We start from the raw sequence: 23,313 nt of genomic DNA on the forward strand, positions 1-23,313 counted from the left end.
CATTCTTTTTTTCAGGTGATGGAATTCATGAAACTTATTTTAGAGTATTAGGAATTTGATTTGTTAAAATGCCCAGTTTAATGTTAAATACTTGGTTATTTATAATATAAAAAATTAGCTTGTACTTTGTAAATTAACCCAAGTGGTGTTTTTTTTTGCCAAATGACGTCCAGCTCCACCTCTCTGGACGTCTTGGGTTGAGCTTGACTTAGTCCAGCTCCACCTCTGTGGAGCAAATGGGTGGAGGTAGGGTTAGGCCGGTTGTGGTTGGACCTTCTAGCTCCACTCATCACGTCCAAATTACATCTAGAGAGGGGGAGCTGGACCTTTCGCTCCACACATGGCTCTGCAGCAAGCAGCCTCTCAATGAACCTGCACTCGGAACCATGAAACATCTCATGGTTGCAAGTCGGACTCGCATTCAAGTGGACGTTGTTGCCACAGGCAGCCGCTGGCGTTGTCTGCTGTTTTTCTCTCTCTCGAATTATTACACAAGGAAGCTGTGAAATGTTGAACAAATCTGAATAGTACTACCGAAGACCACTCATGAAGCTACTTTGTAATATAATTCACCTATTATCACTGCTAACTGCATAAGTCATCAAAATGCAGAGGGGATTAGCATCGCTTAAGTGTCATTTCGATCATGCGCAACTGGTGAAGACAAGAGGCTTTTCTCCCTTCATCAAACTTTCCGCTACGGAACTTCGGAGCATTTTTTTAACGGCGTGATCAAAACCAGCACGACACTTGAGATGATCACCTTCTTCGTGAGAGATTTACTAAGACGTCTTCCCGAACTTCATCTTTCCTCGCAATGACGGAGCGCTATCCTTTAGCCGAGAAGGCGATGTCGGAGGGCTACGCTCGGCTCCGGTTCAGGGACACGTCTCTGCTGATTTGGCAACAGCAACAGCTGGATCTGGAGAAAGCGCCTCCGACCAATTACCTGAGCCGCAGTCAGAGCTCGTGGTACAGCCAGTATGGCAACCAGGCAGTTGTGGTCCAGGATAAAACAAGACTGAAAGACTCTGGAAGCACTGGACAGTCCCGGATTTGTGCTGTTATGTGATGGTGTTATTCTTGTTGTGACTACAACACACATTTGAGTGTTTCTGTCCAGTCAAAAATACTGTAATTTGTCCACATGTCATTATTCAGACAATCTGGTGGGCAAGACTACACCGTGCTTCATGAACAAAGCGTCAGTATTTTACCATTTTTAAAGTGCAACAGCCGAACGAGTACCAAATCTCAATTTAAACAATTTAATCCCATGTTATTCCTAGAAAAGAAACCACATGTATTTTATCTCGTTGGATATCCCAATTGAACAAACTTCGCATGCCTTTAGTTTTGTTAAAGTATGTTTTATGGTAGCAGTGTTATTCTGTGGGGAAAACAGCAATTCAGAAATTTCTGTTCCTCAAGACCCAACTAGATTATATACAGTAGTCAACATTTGAAGTGGATTAACCCCTTTCATCAAAGTTATACATACATTTTTAACAATACCTGTTCTTGTCTTAGAACAACTTTGATCCACTTCAAATGTTGACCACTGTACTTTTACTTGGGTTTTATTCATTGAAGAAATGTGACAACTTGTTCAAGCAACTATTTTCATGTTTACATGTATTAAGGTTTATATGTGACAGAGCAATCTTAACAACACACTAATAATAGACTCTTAGGATGTACTCCTGGTTTCACAGACAAGGCTTAAGCTAGTCCCAGACTATAATGCATGTTTGAGCTGTTTTAACTGAAAGCAACTTGCACTAGCATTTCTTAAAATATGTCTCTGTTATTGTTTTGCACACCAGTAATGACATTTTTTTCAGGCATGTTTATACAATTTAAAAACTTTGGCCTTATTTCACAGACAGGGCTTACTTAGATTAAGCTAGGATTAGTTCTTAGTTAAATTAGGACATTTAAGTAACTTTTATAAACATTACTGGTGTGCATCTTGAGACAAAACAATGGCAATGACATTTTAAGATATGTCAGTGCAAGTTGCTTTCAGTTAAAACAGCTCAAACATGCATTTTGAGTACGTGTTTAAGCTTTGTGAATCTGGGTAATATGTCCTAATTAAACTAATGCCAAATCCTGACTTAATATAAACCCTGTCTGTGAAACCAGGCCTATATGTACCAAATATTCTAGCTTTACCTGTATTATATCATGCTTTTTATGAAGCTTTGATGCCTCCCAAAAAATGCTAATGTGAAATCAAGATCTTGATTTGCTGGTACATTTTGACAACTTAACCTCATTACGCTGCTAAACAGTATCTTACTCTAATCTTACTATTGCATTTTAATGTCTTCTGAAAAAACAACATTAAGTGCGCTCAAATAAATATATCTAGATAGTAACAAGACACTCCTATGGGTTTTTGTGATTTATTTACAAAAAACGAGGGGCTCAGTGTCCAAATCTCCGATTAGCTTATACATCAGATATTACCATGGTAAGTCTGTGCCAAAACATACTTGTCAACTTGCTTTCACTTGCTGAACTTAACATATGCAGCGCTACCAATTTTAAAATTTCACTCGAAAGAATGACATTTACATGTTATAAACTGCTCAAAAAATTTAAGAAATATACTGTAAATTGGCATGCAATACACAAATGTTCTCTCTCTTTCTCTCATAAAAAAAGAACTAAAATACTTAGACCCAAGACAGAGTTGACGAATAAGTAGTGAATATACATTTATATCTGTAATTATATATCCTATGTATCTTTATATCTCTGTCTGCATCATTTTCATTAACATGAACCCCAGTTGTATTTACTGGGCTCTGCTGGAGGAATTGAGGAAGAGGAGCTGTAACAGAAATTATTTTAGAGACAAGGTAGGTTATAGTCACAAGGAACATGTAATGCATTACAGTGGTATAATGAATAAAATCAAAACATAATTAAAAGCATCCTACATAAGAAGAAAACCCAGGAAGTCACTTTACATCACAATTTTTTGATGCTGATGATTTAAAAAAAAAAAAAAACTATACATATTGGCTTCAACTTAATCGGTTATATCGGACCCATTTTACTTTATTTTAGTGTGCCAACTAAACTTAAGGCAAAAAGAGCACATCCAATGATTTTAAGGGGTTCAGAGTTCAATTCAAGGCTGTTAAATGAAATGAATCATTGTCAATGCCACAAACCCAGTGAATGAGTGGCATTACTGCAGCCACAAAAAGAAAATGAGAAAATAACCTCTAATACATTCATATTTTCTTTTATAAAGATTATCAGTCATGGTCCATTTCCAAACTATTCTGGATACATGGCAAGAAGTGTCTAGGTACCATTGAAAGCATTCAATACACCATTTGAGAAAAAAAAAGGTAAAATAATAAAGTTATTACAATTGAGAACATACATTAGTTGTAATACTTTCAACTAATAATAACTATTGTCAAACACACATCCTTCTGAAATTAAACCTAGCACTGCTGCTTGAAGTCTTCTCAAAGATAACCGTCAAGTCTAAGTCTCCTCTAAGTGTCTACTTGTCCAAGAGAGCTAGAATTCACTTGGTTTCAGAGTTTCAGAGAGGCTGATTCATTCCAATCTGCAGCCTTGTGGGTGGGTGATTTTTAACATCTGAATGCATTTTGCCATTACCTCAATTTCAAATATACTGAACTTCATCACAACTTTGATTGTCCTATGAGTGGACTTGGTAAAGATGAGGCATATCAGATAGAAAGTAGGATAAGAGATACTCAGAGCACCTACATATCAATAGTATAAAAAAAAGTACAGAAGACAATCCAAATATAAAACAAACAAACAAATGAGTGTATGATATAGATTAAAAACAAACAAACAAAAAATTCAGACACATAATTCTACATCAAATACTGAGCAGAGAGCACCCGAAGAGAAAATGTACAGTGTTGAAATTGCCAAAGTAACTGCGAAGCCTCTGAAAACGAAGGTTTAATAACGATACTGACACCAGAGTTGCGGGATGCTGTCTAGAGTTCTAGTGAGTTATGTTGAGCCAAATTCTGGTCAACTGGAAACATTTGTGTAAAGACCGAATGTCGAAAACACGCATAACTTTGTGCCTTTTTGGATAAAAAAAATAAATAGTCTCTTAAAAATGTTAACAATGAAGAGCATTATCATAGTCAGTAAAATAAATGCGGAATGAGTTGAAATGTCACGCCAACATGACAGAACCACACCAGAGTGAGAGAGCCGATAAAATAAATTTTTCCTTCAGATTTTGAGACATTGTGTAGCTACTCGATCAGTAAAATGCAGCCAGGCATTTGTCAGGTTTTCCACTAACGCACGTTTTCAGTATGGATCTAATGAGCAGCAACCTAAAAAAAAAAACGGACACGCACAACCGTTTCACCTCCACAACTGACATATTTTCAAAAAAATATCTTTTTTTTTTTTTGTCTTTTTTTTCCTCTGGTGATACCAGGCATTTCCCTTTGAGGGCCAGCGAGAACCTTAAAACTGCTTGAACTATTCCAACTCTCCTCTTTGTCTGAGCCAAGAGCATCCTACAAACTATTTTTAAAATATCCTCTGCCATCTGCAAAGCATCTAGCTCTTTATAAAATGGGCCTTCAGAGAGATACTATCATGACAACACACACTACTCATTAGAAAATAGAGGAGGTTGAAGTATGCGACGTGTCGAATTGGAGTTCAGTCTGAGTCACTGCTCTCGGAGCTGGAGCCGCTGGAGCTGCTGCTTCCCGAATCCGAAGAACTGCTGCTGCCACTCAGCCGAGATGGCCCGCCCCCCTGCGCTGACCCCGCCTTCTCTGCTGGGAACAGGGAAGAAAAGTGATTGCATGTTCAATATGCGTGAGAAAAACAAACACTGAATGTACATATTTTAGACAATTCATTTCCGTTAAAGGGATAGTTCACCCAAAAATGAAAATTACTCCATGATTTACTCACTCTCAAGTCATCCTAGGTGTATATGACATTCTTCTTTCAGACGAATACAATTGGAGTTATATTAAAACATGTCCTGGCTCTTCCAAACTTTATAATGGCAGTGAATGACCGGTTTTGGTTGGTTAATGAAGACCTTCTGAAGTGAAGCGATGCGTTTGTGTAAGAAAAAAATCCACATTTAAAACTTTATCGACTAAAATAACTAGCTTCCGGCAGACGGCCTACGCAAGTCGGCTTACGCCAAAAGAGTAACACTTGGTCATGTATGACGTAGGAGTAGCGTGTTTAGACGCCTCTCGCGGATCAAACAAACAGGGACTGGGCAACAAACTCAAGCTCCTCCTACATTTCTCTTTAAAAATTGTCGTTTTAGACTTCTAATTCGTGACTGGTATTTTGTTTTGCTCAATCCTCTGCGCTTCCGCGTTCGTCATTACGTTGTGCGTCAGGTCAAGGGTTACTCTTTCGCCGTAAATCGATGCGTACGGCCGTCTGTCGGAAGCTAGTTATTTTAGTCGATAAAGTTTTAAATGTGGATATTTTTCTTACACAAACGCATCGCTTCACTTCAGAAGGTCTTTATTAACCCCCCAGAGCAGTGTGGAGCACTTTTATGATGGATAGATGCACTTTGATGGACTTCAAAAGTCCATCTGCCATTGATAGTATCTGCCCATTCACTGTCATTATAAAGCTTGGAAGAGCCAGGAATTTTTTTATATAACTCCGATTGTATTCGTCAGAAAGAAGAATGTCATATACACCTAGGACGGCTTGAGGGTGAGTAAATCGTGGGCTAATTTTCATTTTTGGGTGAACTATCCCTTTAAGACCCTATATTGTTTTCTTGCACGCCCTTACCCACACCTGCAGCTGTGTATTACAATAAAGCAGAGACATGCACAAAGAAAGCAAAGAACTGATCTCGAAAGGACAGAATATATTGCGTGCCCGCCAAAGCAGCTGATATCAAGTGAAGTCAGTTAGTTGCAGCACATACACAACCATATTCATCAGTTATTAGATTCTCTAAGCAGATTTAACCATGTTTTGCTCTTTGTCCAAACCAGGGCTCAACAGCAAGGATTTTTTTTTTTCTGTCAGTAGAACAGGATTTCTAATTTCCCTGTCAAGACTTTTACAGGCACTATAACACAAAAATGAGAAGTTAATTTTAATTAATTTATAATTTTATATGTATGTCTGTATTTTTAATAAAGTACAAAAACTATCTTTAAAAACTACAGTTTATATGTACAGATAGTGAGTGTTTGGGGGACAGAAAGGCTTTTTTTTAAAATGTTTTTGAAAGTATTTTATGTTCACCAAGGCTGCATTAATCAAAAATACAGTAAAAGTGAAATTTAGCTATACTTTAAAATAAGAGTTTTCTATTTTAATATACAGTAGTCAACATTTAAAAAAAACTTTCATCAAAGTTGTTCTAAGACAAGAACGGGTATTGTTCAAAATTCATGTATAACTTTGATGAAAGGTTTTGATCCACTTCAAATGTTGACTACTGAATTTTAAAATGTAATTTATTCCTGTGATGGCAAAGCTGAATTTTCAGCATCATTACTCCAGTCTTCAGTGTCACATGATCTTTCAGAAATCATTCTAATATGCTAATTTGCTCAAGACTTATATTTTCTTATTATCAATGTTGAAAACAGTTAATATTTTTTGGAAACCTCAATAATTTTTTTCATGAATAGAAAGTTCAAAAGAACATAAAAAAATTATAATAATAATTGTAACAAGTAAATGTCTTGTCACTCTTGATCAATTTAATCCACCCTTGCTGAACAAAATTAATAAAACAAATTCTTACTGACCTCAAAATCTCTAAATTTAAACTGTTTATAAACAGTTATTATAACCAGGAGTTCCAAGAAAGGAAAATTATGGCATGTGTGGGTCAAAAAACCTAAAACACAATGTTACTGAATCTACCAAGAATATTAAAAGTCAAAAACTATAGATGCACCAAAATTTCGGCTACCGAAAAGTTTAGGGCCGAAATGGTTTTGAAGGGCTGAAATCAAAGACAAAATGATGTTTAATTAGTGCTTTTCCAATGGCACATTTTGACTGTTAAGCGTCTATTTCATGCACGGAATGCGGATAAACTACAAAAGTTAAACATGTCAGCAGTGAGGACTCTAGGGCTGGGTTGACAATATAGATTTCTCGATTTTAATCGATACTGATATGGATTCTCAAATCTCAAAATCGATCTTTCAATTTTCTTTCTGTTGATGAACAAAACTCCACTATAGATTTGTAGCGCACCTGCCATCCAATAATCGCAAAATAAGCTTTGCGTTTCTTTACTTTCAATATGAAACGAGTCTCAACTTTCAAATTTAGTTGATTTTATCATGAAATTCAAAGAATAAAGGACAGATCACTCACTGTAGCCGCATCAGTTTAAGAAGCAGGACGAATCAAGCGCAAATGAACGGATAATCTCTTCCTCTTTCTTTATCACTAGTTACAGCACTAAATAAACATGAATGAACATCAGAAGGTATGATGAAAGATATAGTACGACTGAAATGTATAATGTCATCTCTCAATCAGTGTTTCAACTGCGGAAAGACATAATTAAAACAGCTTGTATACAATATGCTCCATAACGTTACATTTATGTTAGTTACCAGCAGAATTCGCTAGGAAATTTCACAGAAGTAGTAGAAAGATAGCACCGGCCCAGTAGGGCAATAGACAGTCCCGTCAATTGGTTCAAAACGGGCCAGCAGTCCATCCTTGTTGTTGAGCCCTGCAAACCCTTTTCAGTGTGTGAATAGCATTACATATGAAGGTCTGACAGAAGGTCCTTCGATCAAGTTAGTCAAATTAGTGAAGCAAAAAGCCTATCCTTATCTCTGTTTTCTTATCCTACCATCCTTAATCCAGCTAACCCAGTTTGGTCACCTGTCTGCTCACATCTGCACACTACCACACAGGTACCTTTTTTGGGTGGTTTCTTGTTGTTGTTCAGTTGTCCGCTCACGTCCTGTAGCCTCTTTTCTAACTCTTTCTTCTTTTCCTGAACCAGTTCCTCTTTAGACTTGGCACTCTTTTTCCCAGTGCCCGCTGCAGGAGACACACAGCGGTGACCGGTGAGTAACGGGTTGCCCTCGTAGCCCACCGCCGTGGCAACAAGCAGCAAAAAGCACTCTGCTACACTGGTTTTAAACTCCATGATGTCAAATTTGTGTTCAAGGAATCTTATCAGGTTCAAGTTAAGACCAAACAGCAGCATTTGGTTACTACCATAAAAAATTATTTAGACTCATCCCTTATTTTCCTTAAAGTCCCCCTGTGGTCAATAATTGTATCCCTTAAAGGAGTCATAACCTAGTATTACCTTGGATACCCACGCTCTATTATAGTCTTTCAGGCCCTTCTTAAAAATAAAAGTGGAAAAAAAATAAACACAGAGCTCCTCTGACCCTTATTTCTGAAGGCATTATTGTCTCGCGAGATCTGATGCGATATTTTGGCTGTCGTGGACGGTCATTTTAATAATGCAAATGAGGGGCGCGTTGATTGGTGGCAGGAAGGAGGGGGGTTGACACCGCAGGTAACTTCAGCATATCATTCCAAAATGACATCATGGCGCAAGTTGTGAATGAACCCGACCTGGCCGCGACCTACGGAATTCAACCGTATATGCACGAGCCAGACTCTGAACCTGAGCTGGAAAGGGAAGATGTAGAGTCGATGGAAGGACGTCTACATCAAGATGTCTCTGAATGGTAAAGACAATCATTTTGACTGAGACATACATTATACCTTTTATTTAATGTAGATTACATTAACGGAGATGTAGTCTACTTTTTTTTTATCAGCTTACAGTGGTTATTGAGATCAACGTTTGCTATCATGTGGTGTTTTTGCCTTGTTTCACGTTGTGGTTTTTTAGACATTCAAATTTGTGAACGATTCCGGCGTAAAATGATTAGCACAGACACCTAACGTTAAGCCAGTGGGAAGGGTTGTAGGAACCGCGTCATTAAAAATGAATTTAATCCACTGGTCCCTGACAGCTTGGTCCGTTCTTGGGAGAGAAAACACATTTAAGTTACATGTTGATTCTGGCAGTCAACAACAGAGCAACTCACGTGTGCACTACGTTTCTGCATCTTTCGCGACTGAATATGAGGGGGAGAGGGGCAGGGCGGGCTTCCTGCAGCATAGGTCTGCGGTGTCCATATATGGTATATCCTTCCCCGTCTTGACGTCAAGTCGGGGCAGAAATTAAAATCTCGTATTTGAGTGCGCGTGCACGTGGGCTGGTTGACGAACCCAGGGGTAAACAAACGCTTCACTTTTAAATATCGGCTTCCCGGCCAGTGTATAATCGTTAGGCAATCATAACATACATTGATTCTCGTGGAAAAGTGAAAATTACAGGTCATGACTCCTTTAAAACTCTTCTTTGATCACCAAAATGACATATTGAAAAGTTTTTTCCTTGAAAAAGAAAAAAAAAAGTCATGCCTTAAAATAGCTTGAATGTAACTCTACACCCTTGCTTCATTTAGTATACGCGGTTCTATGAATATGCAAATTAGCCCTGTCTCCACTCACTCAGCTCAGAGATCCACTCGTTGACGATCACACGTTTACGTGATTGGTTACAAGGTAGTTTGTGACGTCAGAAACACCAGCGATTTCAAACCGTGTTTTTGAGACTGTCTATGGTTCACTGCTGTTTTAAGGAGAAAATACTCAGCAATGGCTTGATTTTCACCACAGGGGGAATTTAAAACAAACAAAAATCAAGGTTTTGTTGAAACACTAACAACAGAAATTAATAGGGACAATTTTTAGAGGATTTAAAAGAAAAAGTATTTTATTTTAAGTTTAGTTTAGTGTTTATTTTTATCATGGTAACAAAGTTGTAAAATTGAATGCAACTTTACACAGAAAAGGTTAGTAAGCATTTTTTTTAAACATTAAAATCATGCTAACACGCATTATTATGTGTTAACATGATTTTAATGTTTAAAAAAAATGGCTTGTGGCTGTAATATAGAGTGCAACACTCTAAGGGAACTGATTATCATTCAAAAAAAAAGTATGATACCATTGAAATTTCATAATTCTTGTTACCTCACTCACTCAATAACTCACTGGCCTACGTTAAAAAAAAGCTTACTGAAGACAAGTTAAGAGTCAGTAATAAAATAAGAATAAAGAATATAATTACAAGCAATAGGACAACAAACTACAATAGAACAAAGAAATAGACATACCTGAAAAACTGGAATACTAGCCTATTCCAATTGTATAAAGTAATCAAATGTATCAAACTTCACTGTGTGTAAATTAAATATACATTTATCTTATGAAAGTGAGACAAAAGTGATTCAGTCAAGAGCATTGACTTTTGTTTTTTTGTTTGATTAATATTAATGACGACAGCAGGTTTATTATGCTACTGTAATTTTAAGAGCATATGCATGGAAACGCATATTTCTTTCTCAACTGTTTACATTTCACTTAAGACATAAATGGCTGTGTTCACAAGGATACTAGCAAAGACATACTAGCAAAGGGCATTTTGACATAAGTATATGTATTTAACCGTTGTTTAGGCTGCAAAAAGAAAGCTCAGTACTCAGGCGCTCTACGAGCAATGGCTTCATGTGCGCGTATCTCAGACAGCTTGTGCATATACCGTTGAAACATTTCTGGTTAAAAAACTGGTTAATCATGTCTACTGGTATATCACCCACCCTTAATCGATAGTATAAGCTTTAGTTGCATTTTGAAGCATTATTTCAATGTACTTTTTAAATAATAGTCTAACAGCAGACTTCTTGGTGAAAAACTACATTACCCATAATAATTCTGCAAAGAAATCACCACCAATCAGAGAACCACGACAAGAAAATCTCGCTAAAATAATTAAAAATAATAAAATAATTTATTTTCCCATGAAGCAACATGAATGACGCATTAGAGTCAGTCTCCCTACACTTTCCAACTACTTCAAATGTTATATACGTACATGCTAATTTTGCAATAAGTTTAATAAGTGTGGCCGATTAACATGTTTTAGCAATGGTATTTTGAATTATGGCATTGTAGTTTTTACCTTAAACTTCTTGTCTGATTTTCAAATACTTTTTTGGTTCAAATCAAAGTTTGTAATGTTGCAGTTCACCTCATAGCTGGTTGGTTTGGCTTAAATCTTTAACAAAAGACCCTTTAGGAAATAGAAATAGAAAAAAATCCTTCCGGAACCAAGAGCTCTAAAAATGTGAGCAGGTACTGTTGCACTCCATTGAAATAGAGTGTATTTTAAAGGTTATGGATTGACCCAATTCATTTCCATTGTATGTGCCTTTTTTTCTTTCTTTTTTTTTTTAAGGGAAAAGTGGAAATTACTTATTATGGTAATCAATCAATGTTATGCCACAAATGCTGAGGATTGAGCTTAACTTGTAATGAACCCAGAATATTCCATTGTGAAGTATGAGTGCTGCAGTGTGCACAATAATTACATGTACACTGTGTACAATTAGGAAATTCATGGTCTGATCAAATGTTCTCTACTGTATACTGATGTACTCTTTAAACCCTTGAAGCTTCACTTGAAGGTATTAATACCAGGGAAAGCACATGTAAGGTAATCCACCAAAAGTCATGCAACACATTGGAGAAGGTGAGTGCTCCCAGCTCAAAGGAGGAAATAGCACAGCCCATTTCAGCTTTTAGAGCAGACGGACCAGGCAAGAAAAGAGAGCTGCTTGTCTATAAAACACTGAAGTAAGCCTATACCTAGCAACAAATCTGCTGAGGAAGAAAAGAGGTTGCACTTACGTAAAGGTTTGCGCTGCTTTTTCTGTAAACAGGACTTGACGTATCGTTCGAGCTCACGCAACGTGGAAGGCTTGAGCGTTTCAAAGTCGATCTCGATCTCGTCTGGGTTGGAGTCTCGCAGTGACGGCTCACGTGACTGGATGATGTGGACCACGCGGCCCAGTTTCTCACCCGGCAACCGGTTGATGTCCAGGCTAAGTTGCCGCTTCTCGTCATAAGACATGGGAAGAGACTCCTCCTCGTCAGACTCGTAGTTTGCTGCACCAGGTTTGCCCCCCTTTTTCGGTTGCCTGTGGATTGGAGGTGTAGTTTGCACGAATGCACAAGACTGAACTGGCATATTGAGATTGAACAAATTACATGAAAGTTAGCTCACTTTACCACAATGACCAATAAACGGCACATTGTGTGTTATTGCATTGTGTTGATTTACACTGAAGTCTTATCGTAATATTATATCTTTAAACAACTTAAAATTGGTATTTATCCACATATAAAAGCAGGCCAAATATCAGCCGATATCATCAGTTGATCTTGATAATCATGACTGCTTAGCCTATTAAAGGGTTAGTTCACCCAAAAATGAAAATTCTGTCAGTAATTACTCACCGTCATGTTGTTCCAACCGCGTAAGACCTTCGTTCATCTTCGGAACACAAATTAAGATTTTTTTGATGAAATCTGAGAGCTGATCACTTCTGCATAGACTGCTAGGTGGCCCAAACTTGCTGGCCCAGAAAAGTTATTAAATAGATCGTTAATATAGTCCAAGTGACTACAGTGGCTCAATCTTAAGTATATCAAGTGACGAGAATACTTTTTGTGCGCAAAAACAAACAAAAATAACGACTTTATTCCACTATTCATTTCCTTCTCTCTGGGCCTCGTAGTGTTTTTGCGCAGCGCGTCTGTGTTACACGTCACCACGTAGGCTCACTATTGGCCGACGCTGGTCATGTGTGTGACGCGCAGCGCAAAAACACTACGTGAACCAACTAGAGGCCCAGAGAGAAGGAAATGAATAGTGGAATAAAGTCGTTATTTTTGCGCACAAAAAGTATTCTCCTCGCTTGATATACTTAAGATTGAGCCACTGTAGTCTTTAACTTCACTGTAACTTTTCTGGGCCAGCAAGTTTGGGCCACCTAGCAGTCTATGGAGAAGTGATCAGCTCTCAGATTTCATCAAAAATATCTTAATTTGTGTTCCGAAGATGAACGAAGGTCTTACGCGGTTGGAACAACATGAGGGTGAGTAATTACTGACAGAATTTTCATTTTTGGCTGAACTAACCCTTTAAAAAGTGTTTGCCAAAGGTATTGTGGATCTTAATTTTTTTATACGCTGATTTCACGCAGCCGCCATTTTGAAATCGAAAGTGAGGCTCCGGTGGGAAGAACCCCGGAAGTAAAGATAAACAACAATGCCTTGGATTACCAACCTGAAGCTGCTGCCGCGATTTACACTATTGGATGTTAATATTCAATATGTATATAGTTCATTCCTGCTTCGTTTTTTACATTCTGAATTATATATAAAAAAATTATTTTATTTATAAATGAATTTCACTGTATATAGTCTAAAGTATGAAAGAAATGTTTGTACATTTTTAGAATTGACACACCATCATTAAACACAACAATACGCCATCGCATTCACGACTCTCCTGTGATTAAAGGCGACACTTCCGGTTTTCTTCCCACCGGAGCCTCGCTTTCGATTTCAAAATAACGGCTGCGTGAAATCAGCGTATGGAACCCTGTTTCTGCCTCAGAACAACAAATGTAAGCGTGAAATGAACTTTAAAGAAGAAATGAAGTCACACGAAAGTCATGCTTTCTATTCATTAAATAGTGAAAAAATTATCTAAGTTTCCACAAAAATATATATTTTTTCAATCAACTTTTTTTCCACATTTATGTGCCAAGAAATGTTTCTTAGGCATCAAAACAATCCTATTAGAATGATTTCTGAAGGATCATGTGACACTGAAGACTGGTGTAATGATGCTGAAAACGTCTAGTTAAAATTGTTATAGTTTTTCAGAATATTATTGCTTTTACTGTTTTTGTAATAAATGCAGCACAGATGAGCATGAGAAAAAATATTTTAAAAATTTGTGTAGTGTAATGTCCCCCTTATGAAAAATTCTTTTTTTTAATCTGAGGTGGAACAGGTTTCCATAGTTTTTAGATATTTAAAAGGGATTTTATGTAAAATAAAATGCATTTGTGCACATTCCATTTGCAAATCGAAATAAAACATGTATAATAAAATATATTATGTTGTATAACGTTTCCCTGTAATGTACTACAATTATATGGATAATTATTTGCTATTATAACATAGGTATAAACAGTAAGCATTATATTTAACCATTTGTCTGCATTCTTTCTAAATATCGCACAAAACCCATATCCACTATAACTATGACCAAATATTTACACAAGGTCATACATTTTGATCAAATCCAAAGATCCCAACAAAACCAGCTAACCTTGTAGTGGATGTGCTGTTGGGTTTCCGTGCAGAGGTCTTTTTCTGCTGGGTTTGCTTATTCGGTTGTGTAGACTTGGCCTTTTTGTCATCTTCCACCTTGACCTTGTTTTTCTCTTTATCCTTCTCTTTGTCTTTCTTCTTCTTCTCTTTTTCCTTCTTCTCTTTCTTTTTCTTTGGTTTGCTCACAGGACCCTGTGACAGAGCGGCTAGCTGTTCATGAACAGCCTTCAGCTGAGGAGGAAGGTGGAGGGAATGGTTAGCAAGCAGGGGGATGGGGCATGCTGCATCGACGCTAACTAGGATCTTAGCTGTGCGGGACAGATGATGGGACTGGTGATGAAGGGAAGAGTTTGAAGGATAATGAATGACATTTGTCACCTACATATCTCCCATTTTCATGGAAACGCTCTCCCCAGAAAATAGCTGATTGCGGAGGACTCTTATTTTGAAACAAATGCCATGCCCAGAAATGTCTTGTTTACTTCGGAATTCTTTGCAAACAAAATGGACATAAACACTTTTAACTACTTTAAATTCCAAATATTCAAATGCTACAGCACACTAATCGAACATTTTTACAAAGACACTATCCATCATCATTTAGTTGTCCACTTACAAATCCACATTTTAAATAGGTATGAAATAAATAAATGCCTGTTATTGATGTTATTCATCTGTTTATAGGTTTCATTTTTTAATCTCATAATTCTTAATTAAAATATCATAACTCGATTTTCCGGTGAAACGACGGGCTTGCCTCTGATGCATATGCCGGACTTCACCAAACATTTAATCCCCGCCCCTTTCTTACAACCGACTGCAAGCTCGCATTCAGATCTGCCTCCATCCAATAAACAACTGAGTGATAGAATCAAGTACCCATCCTACATTTTTCTTCAATCTCTCTCTCTCTCTACAGTTTCATCATGACTTTAAACCTCCTTTAAAGAATCAAAAATACTTTACAACGATGATTTGGAAGCACCGGAGACCACATCCCAGCAAATAATTTGGATTCTCACTGATAAACATGCCAATCAATGTCATTCGCAGAGCAGAGAGGGAAACAGAGCCAAAAGACTAGCTGAGAGTGTCAAAGCAAGCTCACTTAAAGATGCCCAGCTCAAATACACCCAATAAAGCACCACCTTAACCCTCTACCGCTCACTTAAGAAGAAGCTACGAAAAATGGAGGAGTTAGTGGGGTGGGGGACCGGGAAGTAAAAATATCATTCACCTGAAAACGTTTGGCACACCCGTTTTTTGTCCCCGACCTGTTACCATTGGGGTGCTCCACAGTGAATCGCTGGTAAAAAAGCCAAAGTGAAATCAAGGGACAAAATAGTCATTCTCAAAAATGTATTTTAACAACAGACTGTGTCATGATGAGAGCAGAGTAACTATAATCGACACCAATATGTTTAACACTGAGAGACAGCCAAATTAAAAACTGTCATCTGAAGTTTTACTGCATGCAAGCCAATGTATACCAAGATGCCAACACAAACTGCAGAGGCGGTAGAGGGTTAAACGTTCAGTCCAGGGTGAGAATGGGCACTCGTTTCCAAAACATTATGAAAACAAGAGACATTAAGAAAAAAATAAATAATGAAAAAAATCCAAATGACTAACACAAGCAGTCAGACTGAGGAGGAGGAGGAGGTGGTGAATGTGAGGGGGAGTGGCTGTGGCCTCTGCCTGTCTCTCCACCCTTGGTTTGGATCTTGGTCCTCAAGTGGTGACACCCACCTGTTTGCCACTCACCTGTTCCTGCAGCTCAGCCAGCCGAGTGGCCCGTTCCTCCTCCGAGTCGGAGCTGGAGCTGGAAGAGTCTGCGCTGCTCTCGCTGCTGCCGGTGCTCTTGCTCACCACAGCCGTGGCCGACACCGCACTGGGCGAGGACGGCTCTGCCGGTTCATCGGGCATCTTAGCGAATTTCATCTCAAACACATCCTGTAGGTCATGGACAAATATGATTGGTGAGATCTGAAAGCACATTATCAGTTACACTGGCTCTTTTTTTTTAACCACCGCACCTGGAGTTTTCTTGCCATGGCAACGACCTCGTGATCAGGCGGGTTGTATTTGTAACAATTTGAGAACATTAACCGAATATCTGCTGCGAAACTTTGGGCGTCTTGGTATTCTCGACTGTCCATCTTTTTCTGGAAAAGACACGTTGCATGAGATAAAGTCTGGCTTTAAAAATGTAAAAAAGGGAATAAAAACTGAAGTTTTATTTAGTACTGTGCTAAAGTCTAAGGAAGCTAGAATTTTCATCCTCCAAAAATGGTTTTAAGACATTTATTTGTATCTTTTGTTGTAGTGTGTCAGTGGGAAATATCAGTTTACATTTCCAAACATTCATTTTGCCATTAATTGTAATAATCCAATGACATTTTTGTATGCACAAGGAGTCTGACAACAGCCGGTGCTCCACACGGAGATCTGATCTAACCATCATCGAGTCTGTCTGGGATTACATGAAGAAACAGAAAAAACAGACTAAATCCAGAAGAACTGTGACAACATCTCTAAGATGCTTGAAGAAACCTATATCCAAAACTATAGTACTGTCAAAATATTTGTTGTGACCACCCGTTGTGTTTCAAACGGCTTTCGTCGGTACATTCACACATCGTTTTTCAGGTAGCTTTGCAGGTCGGTTTCTTCAAACATCTTGGAGACGTTGCCACGGTTCTTCTGGATTTAGTCGGCCTCAGTTTTTTCTGTTTCTCCATGTAATCCCAGACAGACTCAATGATGGTGAGATCAGATCTCCGTGTGGAGCACCGGCTTTGGTCAGACTCCTTGTGCGTACAAAAATCTCACTGGATTATTACAATTTATGTTTGGAAATGTTAACTGATATTTCCAGAAACACTGCAGCAAAAGATATAAATAACTGGCTTAAAACCATTTCTTTGGGGCAAAAATGCAAGCGTACCTAAGACCTTTGCACAGTCCTGTATATGTATACAGTATGTGTGTGTGTGTATATATATATATATATATATATATATATATACAGACACACACATTTATTTATTTAAACGATTTATATAAAAAAATATATATTTCTTTTGAATATTTACTATGCTATCCTTTAATAACTTTGCAAGGTGTAATTTTAGGCCATACTTTGACAGAGCTGAGGTCCATTGGTTGCTTGATGATTTCATGATAGTCATGCAGCTCCAGGGCCTCTGCATCTACAGGCTTGTAGAAGGGCCAGGCGTAGGCCGCATGTTTCTTGGAAAGCATCTCTTTAAGGATAGTGTCACAGTATTTGAGATGATCGTTGAGTTTGCTTTTCTTGTTGCCTTGCTGTTGGACATCCCCATCCTCCAGGTCTTTTTTGGGAGGTTTGATGGGTCGACCTGTGCTCTCTCGTCTGGAAATGACTTTACTGTGTTTGGACTCTAACATCGCAGTGGGCGACTCACTTCTGCTGGCAGTGATCGCGCAGGTTGTGGGTGTGGTCGTGTCCGCTTTCCGCTTCACCCCTTTCTTCTGAGGAAAATTAGATCAGCATGTGTGTTAGAACACTACTAAAACATGGATGTGCCCGATGCCAAATACCTTATTCAGAAAGAAAGACACATTATATGAAGCCCCTAAAAGGGACATGGTGATGGAACAAATATGAGATGGAAGGAAAAATATATATATACAGTTGGGTAATTACATTGTATATAATTTGCATGCATCAGGAAGCGGCTATCAATGTGAAGCGTATTGAAATCGCTTTTGAATGCGTGCTCGCTTCTCACTTTTGAATTCGCAATCATGCGTACTCCGTGTACAGGGAACGGCGGTAGGGCTGTGAAACGATTAATCGCATCCAAAATAAAAGTTTGTGTTTACATAATATACGTGTGTGTACTGTGTAGAATTATTTTGAATATATAAATACACACACATGCATGTATATATTTAAGAAAAAATTATTATTTATATACAAAATATTTATAATTATATAGAAATATATGTACAGTATATAAATGCAACTATTTCTTAAATATATACATACATAGGCTGTGTGTGTATTTATGTATACTAAATAATTATACACAGTACACACATATATTATGTAAACACAAACTTTTATTTTGGATGCGATTAATCGCAATTAATCGTTTCACAGCCCTATGGTGGTAAGATATTTGTCATATGTAAGATATAAGAACACCATGTAACACCGACTAACCCAAGTAAGCCTAACCATGTCCCTTTAGGGGCTCTGTAGAATGGGTTATTCATTTTCCGTGCCTTTCTGAATAAGGTATTCGGCTTCGGGCACATCCCTAATGTGCAAAATGACTGATCAGTGGCGTGTGTGACGGACTATTCTTAAAGCTGCCGTCGGCAAGTCTGGCAGATTGGGTCGATTAGCCAAAATGTTGAATGTTTACAACTCTCATGCCCCTCCCCACTACCAGCGAGCACCCTCCCATCGAGGTCGTGCTCGTCAGTGCGTCACTGTGCGTGTGTACCTGATTTTCTGTGAACGCGTCCGTCTCTTCAGCATCTATCAACACCATGGACTCGGAGGTAGGCTGCCCTGGCTAATCTACCCATAGATAGCAATAACCGAGGAATTGGAAGCTTGTTAGTAGATTTTCTCTCCGCCATCACGCTTCATGCAATCTCCAGGCGAACTTCAGGCGTGGCGTGTGCATGTGATATTAACGTGCGCGAGTGAGGGGGGATCTGTGGCGTGTGCACGACCTGTGATTGACAGTCAGATCTCACACCCCCCTGCGCTGATTGGACCTGATGAAGCGGGAGCGCTGGATTTTTGCAAAACAAATAACACGCTCCAGGTGGAGTTAGAAGCTCGGGTTTTTTTCTAAAACCACCTTATTTATGTTGTTCTGTCGGATTATAGTGTCGATTACTCTGAATATGATCAAAAAAATGTTGCCGACGGCAGCTTTAAGGAAGCCTTTAATAATTAAGCTCGTTTAAGCTCAAGTTCATCAGACTAGTTTTTAATTGTTTTGAGATATACAGACACTAAATTCATCCTTCAATAGGATAAATGAGAGATAACAAATAAATAGACTACAAATCGTTTTTTTTGCGCCAACAATTATAGCCCTCACAAACAGATTATGCATACTAATGGGAACATTACTCACAGCAGGTGATTTGAAATGTATTGCTGAAAGCAGTACATCTGTTACAAAAGCGGTTTTGTTGGCTGAAACAGTGGTGCTTTAGCAGATGAATCTCAGAAAACCTTTTAGTGTGTTAACAATGTTAACAAACTAAAGCATAGCATGCTGTCAAAAAACTAAAGACCTCTCATAGAAGTTGCATCTCTAAATGCATCCCCTTTAAAGCCCAACTGCTAAAAATATGGAAAGCAAAAAAAAAAAACACACAAAAAAACACATCTGAACAAAATATAATAAAGAAAAAAAAAAAAGATAAATAGACACTGACAGACAGATAGATGATAGATTGATAGATAGATGCCAGTAGTTAGTTGGCTTGTCAACTATACTGATCCATACCTACAACAAAAGCTATAATTTTTTTTCCCTGGGCACAAATGACAATGAAAAGGACTGACATCATTTTAGCTGGTCTTACTTTGAGAACAGGCTGTGCGGTTGGAATCATGGGAGGGGGCGTCGCAGGGGGCACAGCTTGGACATTGGAGGTGATGGTCGAGACTGGAGTCGCAGCTATTACAGGAGTTTGAGCCAGCTGAGGAGGGGAGCTCGGACATGACGAGGATGGAGAACCAGTAGTCAGTGCTATAGATGGTTGGTTTTCTGTTCGGATGTAATAATGACAAGGTCAGCAGAAAAACCTCCAAGCCACATGTCATTGGTAACTTCAAAGGCTCATTATTTGTGACATCCAGTCAGTTACCTGAACCAGGGGGTGCTCCAGGTTTCCGTGCTTTACCCTTCGGTGGTGGGGGTAAAAGTTCCACCTCCTCCTGGGGCATCTGAGCTACCTTTTGGAGGAAAATCTTTTCCAAGGCTTGAGCCATGAGAACAATGTCATCTGTGGGCTGGGACAATAATTCAATGGAAATTCATTTAAATCACACATTGGTATTGGTATTAAGTATATTATTATAAAAAATATAATAATATATATTTTTTTATATTATAAAATATAAATAAATATTAAGGACTTGGATCTACCTTGTTATAGATGTAACAGTTTGTGAACATAGTGTTAAAGTCCTGCATGCATTCGCCAGCAGTCCAATAGTAATTATTCTCAAGTCGCTTCTTTATGGTTCCCATGTCCATTGGATTCTTAATAACTTTATGGTAGTCCTAATTGACCGAAATAATAAATTAGACAAGGTGTAATGCACTAGGCAGAGAAAAAAAAAAACATTTAAAGGTGAAAATGGATTTTAAAACACTGTCTATACCCATAAGCAAGTCATTTATAGTTTATTTCCCACTCTACACAATTTGATAATCTCAACACAAAAACGCTGACTCAGTCAACTGCATGAGTTTGAGACTCTCTGCTTGCCTCAACAATAGCAGATTGTCACTATTTTTGCAATGCCATTTGGTAACACTAGAGGTGCAAAAATTACACCAGTCACCTGTAATTCAACTTATAACACACTACACTACAGGTCAAAAGTTTGGAATACTTAACATTATTATTTATTTATTTATTTTTGGTTCTTAAAAGAAGTATCACCACGGATGCATTTATTTAAAAAAAACAAAAAACAAAAAAAACGTTGTGAAATATTATCACTATTAAAAACCAACTTTTATATTTGAATATATTTTAAAATGTAATAAATTCCCGTGATGGCAAAGGTTCTGGAAATAGTGATACACCATTCAAAAGGCTGAAGCTACTTTTTTTCAGGAAGGACGCAAAAATTCAATCAAATGTGACATTTTTAATTTTCCAATAGATTTATATTTCAAATAAAGGGTGTTCATTGAACATTCTATTCATCAAAGATTCTGAATTCTGAAAAAAAATCTCAGTTTCCACAAAAACATTTAACACTGAAAATAAGAACAATTATTAATAACTGAGCACCATATATATATACCCACTAAAATAAAAGTTTGTTTATATAATATATATATATATATATATATATATATATATATATATATATATATATATACACACACATACATATCTATGCGTGTGTGTGCATGCATATATCATACACAGACATGCACACACGAAATATATATATAATATATATATATATAAATATAAAAATAAATATACACACATACATATTATATAAACAAACTTTTATTTTAGAATCGATTATTCCATTTGACAGCACTAATGTGTATGTGTGTAAATTATATATATAAAATAAAAAAGCAGCAAAATTACTCACTGGCAGATTCAACTTGATAGCATCCACAGGTGTGTAAAAGGGCCACGCAAACTGATGCTTCCACAGAGTCTTCACAACCACATTCTGCATATACTGTAGCTGGTTGGTTTTTCGGCCAGGCTTCCCAGGGTTCGTGACCTCAGGTGGGGGAGGGTTTACAATGGCTGGAGGCACCTGGGCAGGGGATGTGACTACCGACATACTGGTCAGTTAAGGGAAAGAAGTTGCTTGAATGACGTCTGTACGTCTCTTAGCTCAGCTTCAATGATCCTCTTGCTGCTCCTTAGTCCCACCTCCACACACACATCCCATCTCAGGACCTGAGTGTCAGCACGCTGCCAGTAAACGTAGAGAAATAACTCATTGAAGAAAATACAGCTATGAAAATAAATGACCTATTTATCTATATGGTGTGTATATAGCATCATTAGAAATATAATAACAGAAATTATACTAGTTTACAGTATGATTCTTTTTTTTTCTTTTTTTACATTATATTGCTATTTGCACAAATGTATTTCACTGTGTAGCACGGAGCCAAAAATAAAGAATCAAATTTAAAACTTTATCAAGACCACAATCATGGTGGAAATGCATGTTGTAAACAAACAGTATTTTAATAACTGTTATTTTCTATAGCTGCATTAATATAATAATTAATGTACACCAAATAGATTTTATAAAAATCATTTTCAGGTAATTTGATGTATAGCTTAATAAATTATACGCATCTTCACCAGCAAATTAGTTAAAAGTCTGAATTTCAGTATCGGGGGTTTCACATGAATGAATGACTAGAAAAAACTGATTTTTATTTTTTTGTGTGAACTTGTGCGTTTCATTTGAACCACTTCAATAGTTTTAAGCACCAACAAAACGATCAAAATTTCGCGTGCCCATGAGAGGCCATGAAAAATCGCAGGTTTAGTCAGAATTAAACCAAAACATCAGCTAGCAAATTGCGCCCCTGCGCGCCCTTAAACGGAGCTCGAACTGTAAACTTAACTGGAAATACATTTTGCAATCGCGCGTTAAAGTAACTGCATCAGGCGTGTGTGTATATAAGTTCTTGAAAAGATGGCGGGCACGGGAGAGACAGGGCATCGAGTGAGGAATGCCGAGGATCGAGCCCCACCATGTCTTTAACACAACCATTGTGTGTGCATGCCGTTCAGCCAGCTAGCTACTCAGCGGGCTAATTTGAAATCATCCCACAATTCATCCACCAGTCCTATTTATACACTTGATACAACGGAAAAAAAAACAGCGCAAACAATTACAGCGAGCTCTACGTTTACAGATCGAAACGGCTGCGCGTGAAAGAGGGTTTTGTTACATTGTTGCAAAGCGCCGCTCATCAGCTTCACTCTGTCAGAGGAGATCCTGCTAGCCACATTCAGCTGTGTTTTCCCCCCAAAACACCAATATACATCACCTAAACTGAATATAAACTTCGATCGGAATGCACTAATCGTAAATATATATGTTATATTTTATTACTTTCACTCCAAGCAGCTCCGGTAGCGTTTTCCTTGCAGATTTTCGGGTAGCTTTTATTGCGAAGAAGCATAATAGATGGCTGGGGTCGACACTGGTTGGGTAGTGTTGTGCGCATGCGCGCTCCTTCGCACGGTATTGTGGTTGTT

At 37.9% G+C, this 23,313-nt stretch overlaps 2 protein-coding genes across 7 annotated transcripts; one reads left to right on the forward strand and one right to left on the reverse strand.

The window, feature by feature from the left end:
- Window positions 1-124: 124 nt before the first annotated feature.
- Window positions 125-2,389, forward strand: brd3os (BRD3 opposite strand). The gene has a single exon (XM_082169752.1). The coding sequence runs from the start codon at window positions 818-820 to the stop codon at window positions 1,070-1,072; it is 255 nt and encodes an 84-aa protein (XP_082025878.1). The 5' UTR covers window positions 125-817; the 3' UTR covers window positions 1,073-2,389.
- An 8-nt stretch (window positions 2,390-2,397) lies between these two features.
- brd3b (bromodomain containing 3b) lies at window positions 2,398-23,311 on the reverse strand. 6 transcript variants are annotated; one of them, XM_082169736.1, is made up of 13 exons: window positions 23,168-23,311; window positions 21,668-22,002; window positions 20,469-20,606; window positions 20,188-20,332; window positions 19,903-20,087; window positions 17,443-17,811; window positions 16,338-16,466; window positions 16,066-16,254; window positions 15,539-15,607; window positions 14,300-14,532; window positions 11,803-12,092; window positions 7,936-8,061; window positions 2,398-4,820 (listed from the first exon to the last, which is right to left on the reverse strand). In XM_082169736.1, the coding sequence occupies exons 2-13, from the start codon at window positions 21,866-21,868 to the stop codon at window positions 4,699-4,701; spliced, it is 2,196 nt and encodes a 731-aa protein (XP_082025862.1). In that variant the 5' UTR covers window positions 21,869-22,002; window positions 23,168-23,311; the 3' UTR covers window positions 2,398-4,698. The 6 variants fall into 6 exon arrangements, with proteins under 6 accessions (XP_082025862.1, XP_082025861.1, XP_082025863.1 ...); XM_082169735.1 differs by having other exon boundaries at window positions 17,443-17,814; XM_082169737.1 differs by lacking the exon at window positions 15,539-15,607 and having other exon boundaries at window positions 17,443-17,814.
- Between the last annotated feature and the right edge of the window lie 2 nt (window positions 23,312-23,313).

This window comes from Leuciscus leuciscus, assembly GCF_965113295.1.
Source record: "Leuciscus leuciscus genome assembly, chromosome: 5".
In the NCBI taxonomy this organism is placed as follows: domain Eukaryota; kingdom Metazoa; phylum Chordata; class Actinopteri; order Cypriniformes; family Leuciscidae; genus Leuciscus; species Leuciscus leuciscus.